At 39.2% G+C, this 14832-nt stretch overlaps 2 protein-coding genes across 3 annotated transcripts in view; both read left to right on the top strand.

Moving 5' to 3' along the window:
• The first annotated feature begins 214 nt into the window (after positions 1-214).
• Positions 215-4540, top strand: MRPL19 (mitochondrial ribosomal protein L19). Its single transcript, XM_070956729.1, has 6 exons — positions 215-283; positions 1138-1255; positions 1342-1460; positions 1969-2103; positions 2350-2531; positions 3812-4540. Exons 1-6 carry the CDS (start codon positions 235-237, stop codon positions 4034-4036), a joined length of 828 nt encoding a protein of 275 aa, XP_070812830.1. The 5' UTR covers positions 215-234; the 3' UTR covers positions 4037-4540.
• A 2411-nt stretch (positions 4541-6951) lies between these two features.
• ITSN2 (intersectin 2) overlaps positions 6952-14832 on the top strand; it is a 74439-nt gene continuing 66558 nt past the window's right edge. For both annotated transcript variants that reach the window (XM_070933130.1, XM_070933127.1), the window contains exon 1: positions 6952-7025. The gene's annotated coding sequence lies outside the window, so the exon portion shown is untranslated. The remainder of the gene's footprint in view (positions 7026-14832) is intronic.

A 14832-nucleotide genomic window follows, 5' to 3' on the forward strand; every position in this document is an offset into this window, starting at 1 on the left:
TTTGCCCATCAATATACGGGGAGAGGGGCAGTTTGGCGCAGAAAAGCATCCCTAATTTCGACAATTCTCACTTTCAGCCGGTGTAGAGCAGGATGAAAAGTTCTACTGAAACCAGAACGTTCCCGCTTGGATATGATTTTCATTGCGAGAACTAATTTTGTCTCTCTGAGGCTGCCGTAGCATTCTCAGGCGCATGTGCTCTTTTCTCTTTTGACGGCATCGTCCTAAATCGTCATGGCCGCTCTTGCAAGGAAGCTTTGGTCGCCGCTTGTCGGGCGCCATAGTAAGTTTTCGTTCTGAACGTGTTTCGCCTTCCGAGGAGGCATATTCCTAAAAAGAAAGCCCTTTGTTGAGTGTGAAAGTGTTGGCCTTTCTCCTTGGGCATGCTTCTGTCGTTGTTCTCCGCATGAGAGGCTATGGAAAGAGGGATTGCCGTTTCAGTTGGTTCTGTTTTTGTATATCCCGGAGTGTTAAGTATCCCGCAAGGCAGTGTTTCTCAACCTTGGCAACTTTAAGATGAGTGGACTTCAACTCCCAGAATTCCTTGAGTTGAAGTCATTCATGCTGGCATAGCATAGCTGGCTGGGGAATTCTGGGAATTGAAGTCCACTCATCTTCAAGTTGCCAAGGTTGAGAAACACAGCCGTAAGGGAAGATTGTGAGCATCTTAGGCTCTTTCCTTAGAACTCTGGTCTTGACTTTTCGGTATGTAATAGTTGTATTTTATGCTTTTTGCACCTTGCGTGTGAATCAAGCCTATCTTCATTTTTTTTTTTTTTAAAAGTTGCATTTGTCAACTGCGGTTAGCACTTTATGCGTTTGATGGAATGAACCCTAGTCCGCAAAAACTTATGCCATGATAAATGTATTAAATATCAGAAGACTGTTTTTCTATTGTATGAATGGCATTTTCAACAATCCAGCTGCATCCTTTACATGTATAGATATTAATATCTAAGGTGGATCACAATTAGAAGCCAATATGCATCTGATTATATTTCTTAAGTGTCTTCTTAATTTTTTATACAGACTTGAAATACAAAGATGTTTGATTGTACAGGACACAAAGTCTACTAAAGCTATGTAAATGTTGTTAAAACATAGCAGTTAATTAATGTAAATATTACTCTCCCAAAGGGTACCTTTCTTTATCAGCTCAACGATTCAACAGTAAAGATGGAGAACCAGAACAATTTAAGCCACCTCCCAAGCCAATCATTATTGATGAATTAAAACAACAAGCAAAACAGAAACGGTAAAAATAACACTAGTTATATTTAATCTTTAAATGTTAAACAAGTCAAATTTTCTTTTATTTTAAATTATTTATATGTCTGATAGGTTCTTGAGTCCTGAATTCATCCCTCCACGGCAGAGAACAAATCATTTAAAATTCTTCCTTGAAAGACAACATATGATAAAAAGAAGAAAAGTAATCAATATTCCAGAATTTTATGTCGGTCAGTACTATATTTGGAATGTTAACTTCATAATGTGGCATTGCTTACATCATAAATAACTGTGCTGTAATGTAAAAGAAAACATGTTTTTCATGTAACAGTTGTCCATACTTAAGTAAATAATCGAATACAATACTCAGTTCTATTCTAAATGTTACAGAGTTAGTAATATTTATATTATATAAATATGTATAAATAGTATAATAGAGCGGGCATGGGATATGTACATATTTGATCAATTGCTTGGCTGGTAAGCCTGGCTTCTCATTTAATTCTGAAAGAATCAGAGTTTCTCATTAGTTCTCATGCAAAAACCCTAGTCCCATATGCAGTATTTGCCCATGCTGTTCATGTGATTTCCAGAACGTTGAAAGTATGCAACATGCAACAAAACTATATCAGAAAATTGTTGACTTTTATTTTAATGCGTTATATTTACTCTATATTAATTCATGGGTCTGACTTTACTTAGTTTCTGTGAATGTTGAATTATTTTCTTTTCTCCCAGGAAGTATACTTGCTGTTTCTGCAATGGATCCCTATTCCAATGGAAAATGCAACACTTTTGTAGGAATTTGTATTCAGCGATCAGGAAAGGGACTTGGTGCAACCTTCAAACTTCGAAATGTGATAAATGGACAAGGTGAGTACACAAAGTTTGTTATGTTTTTTAAGGATGCAGTCAGGACATTCACAAAAGGGAACAGTGTCAGCTTCAAACAACAAGGTTAAAAATTACGAAGAACTGACCGTATCACACAAGGAAAACTCAGCTTTCATATTTTTAAAACCTGGAGCATTTTGGGTCCATTCTAAGAAAACCTGAATTTGTTAGCTAAGCGTGGTAAGCATTTGCTATATCAATTAAAGAAATAATGTTCATTTTAAGGTGTTGAAATCTGCTATGAATTATATAATCCCCTAATCCATGAGATCAAGGTTTTGAAGTTGGAGAAGAGGCCAGATGATAACTTGCTGTATTTACGAGATGCTCTGCCAGAGTTCAGCACTGTTGATGTAAACATGAAGCCAGTGTCTTACATACTTTATGATGAAGTTCCTGTCAATAAGGTAATATGAAGGGGTAACTGCTGCATGCAGTTAACAATTTGTTGTGCTTGAAAATAATTTTGTGTTGTAAAGCTGTTGTACAGAATTCTGCTTGCTTGGAGAATGTTTTCCCAGTAGAGGTTTCCTGTCAGGTTACAGGTAGTCCTTGACTTATTATTGTAATGGAACCTGCCCCACACAGTCATGATGGTCATAAATCAGGTCACCCAAGTGGTGGGTTTCAAAACTGTTGGCTACCGGTTCTGTGGGTGTGGCTTGAGTGTCGCATCGCTTGGTGGACGTGGCAGGGGAAGGATACTGTAAAATCTCATTCCTTCCCCACTCCAGGGGAAGGTTACTGCAAAATCTCCATTTCCTCCTGATCAGCTGGGACTCAGAAGGTTGAGAATAGATGGAGGCGGGGCCAGTCAGAGGTGGTATTTACCGGTTCTCCGAACTACTCAAAATTTCTATTACCAGTTCTCCAGAACTGGTCAGAACCTGCTGAAACCCACCTCTGGGTCACCCATATTACCAACTTTTTTTATGACTTTTTGTGGCGATCACTAAGCAAAGCTGCAGTTGATAAGCGAACCAATGGTTCACTAGGGGCCAGTTTAGCTGAAAACCAGAAGTAAATGTTAGTTTTTGACTAAGCTGTTGTAAAGTGAAATCACAAGACTGGGATGCTGCAAAGGACCATAAATGCAGGCCAGTTGCCAAGCACCCAACATGCAGACACGCATCTGCAGAGGTGGCCTGGCCATCAGAACTTCGGAACTGGTTGTAAATATCCCCAGGGAGATCCATCATAACTGAATAGTTGCTAAGCAAGTATTATTAAGTCGAGGACTATCTTGTATATGGTAACTACCCTGTTTTTATTATTGTCAGCATTCTCCCCCTATATAAATAATTGTTTTTGAGTTAACAAAGAAAAACATTTTTTTATTACGAGCATGAAGATCTCTCTACAAACTGTGCCAAGTTCCAAAGGTTTCCAAATGATTTTAGGTTCCAGCACAGCATTGTATTTCACCAATAAGGTTCCTGTGTGAAGTACAGCCCACCTATTTTTGTTGCTGTTGTTATTTCATTAAGGAGAGTTTCAGTCAGCAGATAGTGATTGGCACAAGTTCACCCATTCCAAGAATAATTGGGAAACATCTGATCTCTCAGCATTGCTAAAAATCAATATGTATTAATGAGGGACTTTTATGAGTACAAAATAACATTTTTGAAAGTATTTTGCTGGAATACGATATTTACACACTAACACATTTTATTTTGAATTATATTAGATGAAGGTCAAAATGAAGCCCAAACCGTGGTCAAAACGCTGGGAACATCCAAAATACAATATCCAGGGCATCAACTTTGACGAATATCTTACAGAAAAAGACAAACAAAGAATTAAAAAATGGGAAATGCCTTGGAGACAATTTGATATGATACTAGAGTATGATACATCGAAAATTGAAAAGGAAATTCAGAAAGAAGTGAATGAAGAGCTGAATAAAAGCTAGGGGGCTATTACTTGGAAAGACCATCTTTCAAGGAATTATAGGATATATCTTTAACAGTGACTCTTGAAAAAGCATGTAGATGAAAGATATTCTTAGGGGTTTTTTTTGTGTTCAGCAGTCTTTACATATATAAAACATTCTAAACAAGACCAGGTAATCTTTTTGACAATTGAGGAAAATATGAAGGCCATAAGAAACACGTTGGTGACATCTTTAGAAGGGATTGGTCCTCAAAGTTTTAACTTTTTTGCAATGGGAGGTAGCTAAAGAGTTTTTTCATGCATAAACCAGCACATTTCAAAAATAATTCCTTAATTTGTAACCAAAGGGCTACAAAATTGAAAGTGATGGCCAATGGTTGCTCATGTCCATTCCAGAAGTTCTTTTTGTATTTGATAAGGCAAATAAGATAAATACTTTGGATTTGTAGGGCATGCTGAGTAATAGGAAATCGAAGTAGTATAACATATCTTCAATAAAAGCATTGATTACATTATTCTCCAATTCATTTTCTATTGGACCTATGTTTAATGCCTTATAAAGGCAATAATGCATAGTGTCGCATTTAGTCTTATATACAGCTTCACAGTGCTTTACAGCCCTCTCTAAGCGGTTTATAGAATCAGCATATTGCCCCAGCAATCTGGGTCCTCATTTTACCAATCTCAGAAGGATGGAAGGCTGAGTCAACCTTGAGCCTGGTGAGATTTGAACTGCCAAATTGCAGGCAGTCAGCAGAAGTAGTCTGCAGTCCTGCATTCTAACCACTGCGCCATCTCAGCTCTTACTATTGTTGGTTTAGCAGCAGTAAAAATAAAGTGATAATGTTGCATGTATTGCCTCTATCCATTGGTAAAGAAAGGTAACTATCCCAGGAAGAATAGCTAACTATTGTAGTAATTGGAATCTCAATATCAGTGTTTAGTTATTTGAAACAAAAATGTTAGCATATCTTCCAATTTATGTTACTCAACATTGTTATATACTTTTAGGATATAACTCATCCATTATAATAAACCTTCAATTGGAGCATAGTATTGTCAGAAATCACACTGAGAAATCCAATTTTATTCATGTTTATGTATTGTATAAAAAAATTGTAATATTTAATTGGATAAAACAAATACTGGCCAAGATTATAATATGCACTATAAAATTTCTATTCAGAAATAAAATTAAGCTTTATTTACATTATAAATAACATGTTAATTTGAGGCATGATAGCAAAGTAATGCTGCCATGTTAATTTCAGAAACACTTAATTGACTGTTGAGAAGTGAAATTGGCTTTTGATTTCAGCTCATTTCAGTAAAAATAAATGTTTTGAAAGCAGTATGGTACTACTGGGATGGGAAACAGAATTCAGGGCTATTGTCTACATTGAGAAGTAAAAAAAAAAAAAATCCAGAAGCAATAGTTCTTCCATTTGCCTTGAATAAGGCTTTGAAATCATCAGGAGTTGAACTTGGCTCAAAAGACTTTACCTTGTGAGTATAGCTCAATCACTAAATAGTGAATGCTCGTGTTCACATGACATGTTAAGGATATTCAGCTAATCAGTTTTCTGCATTTGCAGAATTTGAAACACTAACTATATAAACTATTTACACAATGTAGCCTATAGAAGCAGTAGGCTAAGATGGGTTAACTAGTGAGTTCTGCAAATAACTTGTACGTTGTATGATAATCTTACCGGATTTGGCATCTTTGGAGACCTCTCAGTTTCCTCTTAAACAATCTTTAGATTGACTGCATTCTTGCTCAGGTTTTGCTTGCCCCTAACTAATAGCTTAAAGTATGTTCAGTCATTATGTCTAGAGACCTTGTCAAATGGAGTCATTCCAGTGTTCTGAAAGAAGTGGTTATGAGATTATTGCTCTTCATTTGGCTTTGTTTTTTTCTATAACTCTTGCTATTTGACACATGCTTGACTGAGGAAGAAGCTTGATGACAAATTGCTGTGCTATAGGGTGTGTAGCATTTAATTGGTCAAACAAAAACCTATTTTTTGATCATGATAGTCAAGGATGCAACTCTATATTAAAGAATGCTCAAATTTTGCATGCTGAACAGCTTATGCCCCTCCTGACATCTGAACCATTGGGGGGGGGGGGGAATCTGTAGCACCTTTTCTAACAACTTTATTAAACGGCATACATCTTTTCTTCAAATTTCTGAAATTAATCTTGGAAATCCAATTTTGGAAATTAGGAAAAGAAAAGCTTTATTGGAAACATTTTCCCCACTAAATTTAAATGTTGAGTTGGTAATGGTAGGTGGGGAGACCGTAGCGCAGAGGGGTATGTTTTCTTCGGTTCTTCCGGGACAATGGGGCAATCGAGCTTAGAGAAAATCCATGGGCATCAAGCAGAACTCAAGTGTTGGGAAAGTATACCGGTGAACCAAAAAGTACCTTCCTCTCTTTCCAGCCTGTGTGGTGTGATGATTAAAAGGGTCACAGGCTCTGCTGGGCTTCCAGACCAGCGGAGCGACGGGAGAGTTTCGCTACATAATGGTGATTGGCCAGAAGAGGGGCTAAACCTCCGTTTGCCAGCCACAGAAAGGGGAGCAGCGATATCTCAAGAGTTTTGGCGCACCCAGAGAACGTGCGCTTTCGGCCATTTTTGCCCACTTGTGGCAAACTAAACCGGTAACAAACAAACAAAAAAGCCGTCTGGGTTGCATCTCCGTTCGGCAAGCGATTCAAGAATTCCGGAAGGAGGTGTTCCACTGGCGATCTGCTGGCTCCCTGAAACTCCGCGGGGGTGCCCGAGCCCAGGCGCGCAGGGAAGTCCTACTCCCGCTTCTTCCCTCTTGTATATATAGCAGCTGGCCCCGACGCCATGTTCCGGTTTTGACGCAACGGTGGTAACAGCCGCAGCCGGAGCAGCAGCAGCAGCCGCCCCAAGAGGAGGAAGTGCAAGCCAGAGGAAGGAGGCAGTCCACCAGCTCTCTCGGAAGAGGAAAGTGCTGACAAGCGGCGCAACAGGTAGGCGCAGGTGCTTTTGCTCCAGGCCTATCGCCGAAGTCTGCCGGAGGGGCGATGGCTGCGCCAGGGCGACCCGCGGTCAGGCAGGCAGGCAGGCGACCGGGGTCGGGAGTTATCGGAGAATGCTGCCTTGAATCCCTTGCCGTGGGGGTGGGGGTGGGGGTGGAGGTAGGCGGTCTCTTTGCTCGTTGCGTTTAATGGGAAGTGCAGTGGTAACATCGGGATGAAGGCGGGTTGGGCTTTGAAGCGCTGCGGCGGGGGAGGCTGGTTGCGGTTGCAGGGAAGACGCATCGGAGAGGAAGGGCTGAGAGAGGATCTGGGGAAGCGTTCGGAGCCGTAGGCAAGGGCAGAGAGGCTTGCCAGCTGCGGCGGTGTTTTGCGAGCCAGCCGCTAAGGGTCCGGGGCGGGACTTGTGCCCGGGATTCGGGAGAGCGAGAGCGCCAGGCCATTGGGAGTCGCCATTAAGCGCAATCAGTCGGCTCCCCTTCCGCTGCATCTGTCAAGCTTGGAATCAAATGCATCCCAGTGTTCCTGTCGTTAGTCCCGGGGCCTTCGGCTGCTTTTGGTCCAAGGGGCTTCGGTTTGCACGTGCGCACTTTTTCTATTGACTTCGTTTTGTGTGAGTTCTCTAGGTGGGTAGCTTGCAGAAGGTGAAAGGCAAAATAAATACAGTACAGCTATGTGTGCTGCCTTGCCAATCGAAATGATTTGGGGATACAAATAGTTACAGTGGCCAGAGCTTTAAAACAAAAATAAAGCTAGAACTGTATCTAGCTTATTTTTAACAATTAATTGTTAAATAGCAAGTCTTATGTTTGTATGTTTTGAAGCTTGTGGATATCTCTCACCTTAATGTGTTTTTTGCACTGTTCCTGTAACTTGCGTTTATTGCTTTCAATCTTAAAATCTGTAAAAATGTCTGATTTCTTTATGAAATTACCCATATATAAATTATATACATATACAAATGCATACACTTTAAATACTTATTTATGTTTCTATAGAAACCATACTTTTTGTAGTATAACTTGGATGATATTAAATAGGTGAATGCATTTGTATGGCTACCCAAAGAATGCTATGTATATTCATATGGATAACTGAGAAATAAGAGTTAATATGCTAGTGTATAAATGTATCTGTGTACTAAAGATGGACAAGCCTTATAACTCTTTAATTATCAGGATATAGTGGAACAAACAAGTTGTTTTATATTCAAGATTAACAAAAGTATTTGTACTACTGTCAATCTGGCCTATCTTCTGTTATTAAAAATAAAGAAGTTTCTTCTTTGGACTAACTAATACTAATCATGACTTTTTTGGCAAAAATTTAGGGTGTGGTGAAAAAAAAATAAGAGAGTGAAATCCATGTTTTCTCTATCTTGTTTAAAGTAATAAGTACGGAGTACACAATTTTTCCATATCTTATCAATATTTAGAAGGAAAGCATACTTAAAAATAACGAGATGACTTGAAAAAACTTTTAACATAATGAGGTGAAATGAAAATATCAAGATTATTATTTTTATTTTAACGTATTTTTTCAGAATCTTATTTCTCGTACTCTAAGAAGTGCAGTTGGGTTAACATGTTTTTGAAGAGTAAAACTATTTAAAGGACATCTTAGGAAACATACATGACATTGAAAGAAACTATTTAGAGTACATACTAATCATGTGAATGTTTGCTCAGGAACCAGTTCTGCTGTGTTCTGAGAGGCTTACTTGTTAGGCTTAACCTCTTTTTTGAATTACTAGGAATATTATGAACCTCATTATGTGCTGTTTGTGAATTTTTATATAAAAATAATAAGTTCTTTGTATAAAATAGTTTAGTATGAGAACTTTCTGAAAAACTAAAGAACGTGTTTGAGTTGGTAATTAATTTTTGACACTAAAATTCTTGAGATTAGTATTCTAATCTCTAGAATAGGATTTTCAAAAAAATAATCATCTAGAGTGTCCTAGGAAGAGTGGGAGATTTATCTGTGAGTTCACATTCTATCATTGCCAAGCTGCTAATAAATTCATTGCTACAGATGCATTATAAAGTAGAGCTATAGTTCAAAAAAAATCCCTGTGTTATTGCCAAGATATCCAAGCACAGTAGGGGTGAACCCATCTCTATGTATGAAAATATTCTACACATATTGTGCAATGAGGCAACCAAATATAAAGTAGATTCTTCCCATTTGCAAATGCTATGGTGCAATCAGGATTGTGACACACATAGGATGTTGAAGTTTGTCACTTGTTCCAAATATTTTATTTATGCAAAAAAATGAAATGGAACTCAGTCAACCTTAATTATGCCTTTAGGTTTGTATATTCACCCCACAAGTAGTTTCAATTTATCCCATATCAGGCTTGCAAGATAAAAAAGTGTAGGTGCATTGTTTTAATTGACCCAACATTTATTGTGAGATAGGTCCTTAATTCATTTTAATATAATCAGATATTATTGATGTGAGTGTATTCTCTATATAGACCAGTGCTTCTCACCCTTGGCAGCTTTGAGTTGTGAGGAATTCTGGGAGCTGAAGTCCACAAATCTCAAAGCTGCCAAGGTTGAGAAACACTTGTCTATATAATTTGAATGCCATCTTAAAAAACTCTTTCCTCTACGTATTATCTGATGAAAGGTAGCATTTTTCTTTTATACTAAAGACAGCCTCAAAATGTGTAACATCTATTAAGGCTTTGCCACCTATTATGTTGGAGGGAAGTCAGGTGGCTTGCAATGACTAAGGATAGAGACAATAGTAGCAGGATAGAGACTAATAATGAAGATAACAAAGTTCATGTTGATGCAGTTTTCTAATGGATTTGAGGATTGGCAAGAGTACTATAAATAGTGAGGAAGACTATAGCACCCCTGGTCAGATATTTAAAAGATGCAGAGATGGATTTTTTTGCCTTTGAAGATATACGTGATGAAAGTATACTGAAAGATTTAGACTAGAAAGCAGATCAAGCAGGAAAGGTGGCATTGGGCATCTGAACTGTCAACCTTGCCAGGTAGAACAGGTTGAACTAGTTGCTGTGCACTTATTGTGTCTTTCAGAGCTACCTGTGGGCTTGGGAAGATTACTTTCCTGGATACACAGGAATTCAAGTTTATAGATTATTATTTATTTATTTATTTATTAATCAAATTTCTATACCGCCCTACTCCCGAAGGACTCAGGGCGGTGAACAGCCAAGATAAAATACAGACAATACAAATATTAAAAATCCCTTAAAATTATTAAATATTTCGGCCGAAACACAGATTAAAACACCCAATTTATAAAATCACGAATTCAAAAATTTAAAATTTAAGAATTTAAAAGAGGGGAGTTAGGCCAGGCCAGCTTGCTGAAATAGAAAAGTTTTGAGAGCACGGCGAAACGTGCGCAGGTCCGGGATCTTCCGTATCTCTGGGGGGAGCTCGTTCCAGATGGTAGGTGCCCCCACAGAGAAGGCTCTCCCCCTGGGGGCCGCCAGTCGACACTGTTTGGCCGACGGCACCCTGAGGAGCCCCTCTCTATGGGAGCGTACTGGTCGGTGAGAGGCTATTGGTAGCAGAAGGCGGTCTCGTAGATACCCCGGTCCGATGCCATGGAGCGCTCTAAAGGTGGTAACCAAAACCTTGAAGCGCACCCGGAAGACCACCGGGAGCCAGTGCAGCTCGCGCAGGAGGGGGGTCACATGGGAGCGCCACGTCGCTCCCATAACCACCCGCGCGGCCGCATTCTGGACCAGCTGGAGCCTCCAGGTGCTCCTCAAGGGGAGCCCCATGTAGAGAGCATTGCAGTAGTCCAAGCGGGAAGTAACAAGAGCATGAGTGACCGTATTTAACGAGTCCCGATCCAGAAAGGGACGCAACTGGCGAATCAGGCGGACCTGATAAAAAGTCCCCCTGGCCACGGCCGTCATATGCTCTTCTAAAGACAGCCGTGAGTCCAGGAGGACACCCAAGTTGCGAGCCCTCTCCGTGGGGGGCAATAACTCGCCCCCAATAGTCAGTGATGGCGCCAACTGACTATATCGGGATGTCGGAAACCACAGCCACTCGGTCTTGGATGGGTTGAGCCTGAGCCTGTTCCTCCCCATCCAGATCCGCACGGCCTCCAGGCACCGGGACATCACTTCAAGGGCATCATTGGGGTGGTCCGGGGTGGAGATGTACAGCTGAGTATCGTCAGCGTATGCATATGGAGAATAATTGGCTCTTTTTGCAACCCAACTTGTTTGTCATGATGTATTTAATCATTTTAAACTTTAAGTAAATATGAATGTCCAGGACATACTGTAAGCATCACTGTCTTCAGGCTGACAAGGCCATATTCAGAGAAAAGCTCAGAAGTGGTCAGTAGCTTTTAAAGTAAACTAGAAGTCTATATGCCTTTTTCAGTAACCTTAATTCTTAATATTTTTCCAAATCAAGTCACAGAGAAACTCAAATATTCAACTGCATGGCAAAGTGTTAGTGTCAATGACAAAGAATGATTTCAACAAAAAATTTTTTTTAAGGGAGTTAGGTAATTTCCATAGAAGGTAGTTTAGACTGAACAACCAGTACCAGATACCTAAGAATCCCTTAGGTATCTGGTACTGGTTGTTCAGTCTAAACTTTTGTTATTAAACAAAAGTTGAATTGTAGGGAGGAGATTCTCTTGTATGTATGTAGGATTTGGACATACAGTGGATATAAAATGTCTACACAACCTATTAAAATGAGGGGCTCCTTGGTGCTTTTTGAGCTTTGTTGCTTTGTTGCAAATGTTTCATTACGTTCAGTACTAATGATGTTATCTAGTTTGGGTAATGAAACATTTACAAGAAAATAACCAAGTTCGGAGAGCACCAAGGACCCCCTCATTTCAACCCTGAGCTACAAATACTGTATTCTCCTTTATTGGTACCTAATAAAATGCCAAGTTTTTGAGATGTAAAAAAAAAAACCATACCAAGATAAATCACTTCAGGTTTTCCACATCTTTAGTATAACATATAAGCTGCACAATTCAATTGAAAAACTTTGAAATTGGGGGGAGGGGGAATAACAGTAAGAAACTAGAATGTGGTTGCGTAAGTATTCACATCCTCTTATAACGGAGATGTGACTATGTTCAGAATTAACCAATCACATTCAGACTGACATTAAACCATCATTTCACACCTGCCATCAATTAAAATGACTCTGATCAAGTCCATATAGGGTTCAGGTGTTCTAGTTGGGTTTTTTTTGTCATTTACTTAGTTACCTCTTACAGCAAAAGCCATGGTCTGCAAAGAGTTTACAAAGCATCAAAGGGATCTCATTGTTGGAAGTTATTAGTCTGGAGAAGGGTACAACTACAATAAAATTTCCAGGGCATTGGATATACATGGAACACAGTGAAGACAGTCATCAACAAGTAGACAAAATATGACACAACAATGACATTACCAAGAAGTGGATGTCCCTTCAAAATTGATGAAGAAGAAAACAAGTCCAAGAGGCCTACAGCAAAATTAAAGGAGCTGCAGGAATTTCTGGCAAGTACTGGTTGTATACTATGTGACAACAATCTCCCATATTCTTCTGAGCTGTGTGGTAGGGTGGCAAGGCAGAAACTTTTTCATACAAAGAAAAACATCCAAGCCCAGCTACAAGCTATATTTTGCAAAAACCTACAAGTCTTGACAAAGCATGTGGAAAATGTGTTGTGATCTGATGAAACCAAGACTGAATTTTTGGCCATAATTCCAAAACATATTTTAGTTCAAAAACAACACTGTGCATCACCAAAATGAAGATGGTAGTGGCAACATTATTTATTTTTCACATTTCTTAATCTCCCATCTTTCTCAGAGAGGGACTCTGGGAAAGGTACAGTTTAATCAGTAAAATTAAGCATTAAAAACAAAATAATTTAAGGGAAAATTTAAAATATATGTAAAACAACATTGTAAAATTTCAAAAGATGGAGAATTCCAAGATGAGATTAGCAGTTAATACAGGCAGGGGGGATTCTTTATGGGGCCAATCAGCCCCATGGTTGTGTGGACCCCTGTGTTCCCCACGCAATGCTACATCGCAGAAGGTCAAAAGATTGGGGGCTTTCCTCATCTCTGAGGGCAAGATGTTCCACAGTGCAGGAGCAACAACAGAAAAAGCACTCTTCCTAAACCCTGCCTATTTGTGTTGAGCTGCTTTTCTTCAGCTGGAACTGGGGCTTTAGTCAAGGGGTGGCGGGGAGGGAAAGATGAACAGTTCCAAATATCGGTCAATTTTGACACAAATCCTTTAGGCCTGTGCTAAAATGCTAAAGATGAAGAGGAATTTCAGCTTTCAACATGATGATCCAAAGCATATGTCTAAATAAAATATCTTCACCAGAAGATCAAATTTTTGTATGGCCCAGCCAGAGTCTGGACCTGAATCCAATTGAAAATCTGTAGTATAATCTGAAGAGAGCTGTGCAACAGGAGATGATCTCGCAATCTGACATATTGATCCAGAACTGCTTTGAACATCATGTGAACATAGTGAACTCTACTGTTCAAGTTGCCTGACTTTTTGGGGAATTCTACATAAGGTTTGGATTAACCGTATGAGCAGCTTATATGTTAAATTAAATATTAAACACCTATTATATATGTTATATTAAGAAAGCAAGTTTGGTCCAGTGGTTAAGGCACCAGGCTAGAAAGCAGGAGATCATGAGTTCAAATCCCCGTATTAGCCATGAAAGCCAGTTGGGCCAGTCACTCTCTCTCAGCCCAACCCACCTCACAGGGTAGTTGTGGGGGAAATAGGAAGGTGTGGTAGATATGTTCACTGCCTTGAGTTACTTGTAAAAATCATAAAAGTGGGATACCAATAAATAGATGGATAAAAATGCCAAATGCAGTCTGAACATTTGGCTGACTTCAATAATAAGAAACTAAAGTGCTCTGGGACTTTAGCATGACTGTAGGAAAAGAAATCAATGCTAGGTGCCTTGAGTGCAATCCCAAAACAACTGGAGCATCACTTGAACACCATTGGCATTGACAAATTCACCATCAGTCAATTCCTATTGCAAGGAAAGCTGCATCATCAGCAGCTTTCCTTGGAATAGCTTACATTCTGTGACAATATCTGTAACAACATCAAACATCCACATCTGACTATTTCAGGGCCTTGGGAAGGACTCAATAGGTGGATAAAAATGCCAAATCCAGTCTGTATGTCTAGCTGACTATGTGACAAACCATAATAAGGTAGAAAAAAATCTGAAATGATTTATCTTGGTCTGATTTTTACATCTCAAAAACCTGGCATTTTAACAGGGGTATGTAGACTATATCCACTGTAAATTCTAGATATAGTAGGGAGGAAAGACTGGGCTAGTCACAGGAAACCAGACATGAAGTGTATTGTCTCACAAATATAAGCTAGCAGGAAACTTCTGACCCCACCCAGCTGAGATTATTGTCACCCAATGAGTAAATTGACATTGTTCAAGCATCTCTTCCTTCTTTCTTTAAAGAAACATTTAAATGAAGCACAGTTTAAACTTCTCAGTAAACGAGCTAATTTATGCTTAAATCTAGAAGGTTTTGAATGATTCTAATACAGTAAATGGAGAACTTTTGAGACACAAGTCTTCTTGTTGACAAAGAAGGTGTTTTCTTCTAATAGTGAACACTATTTTCATGAAGAACTTGACTCGGGAAATGCTAGTATTGCAATAAACATGTGCTGAAAAAAATATAATTTCTTATCCCTCTAGTGAGATGGGCAGATACCTCCAGGGAGTGTAATGGGCTGTGAGAATAACTTGAGGAATAGGA

This window comes from Pituophis catenifer, unplaced genomic scaffold (genome assembly GCF_029215685.1).
Source record: "Pituophis catenifer annectens isolate HBS135680 unplaced genomic scaffold, rPitCat1.0.hap2 SCAF_1, whole genome shotgun sequence".
Classification (NCBI taxonomy): domain Eukaryota; kingdom Metazoa; phylum Chordata; class Lepidosauria; order Squamata; family Colubridae; genus Pituophis; species Pituophis catenifer.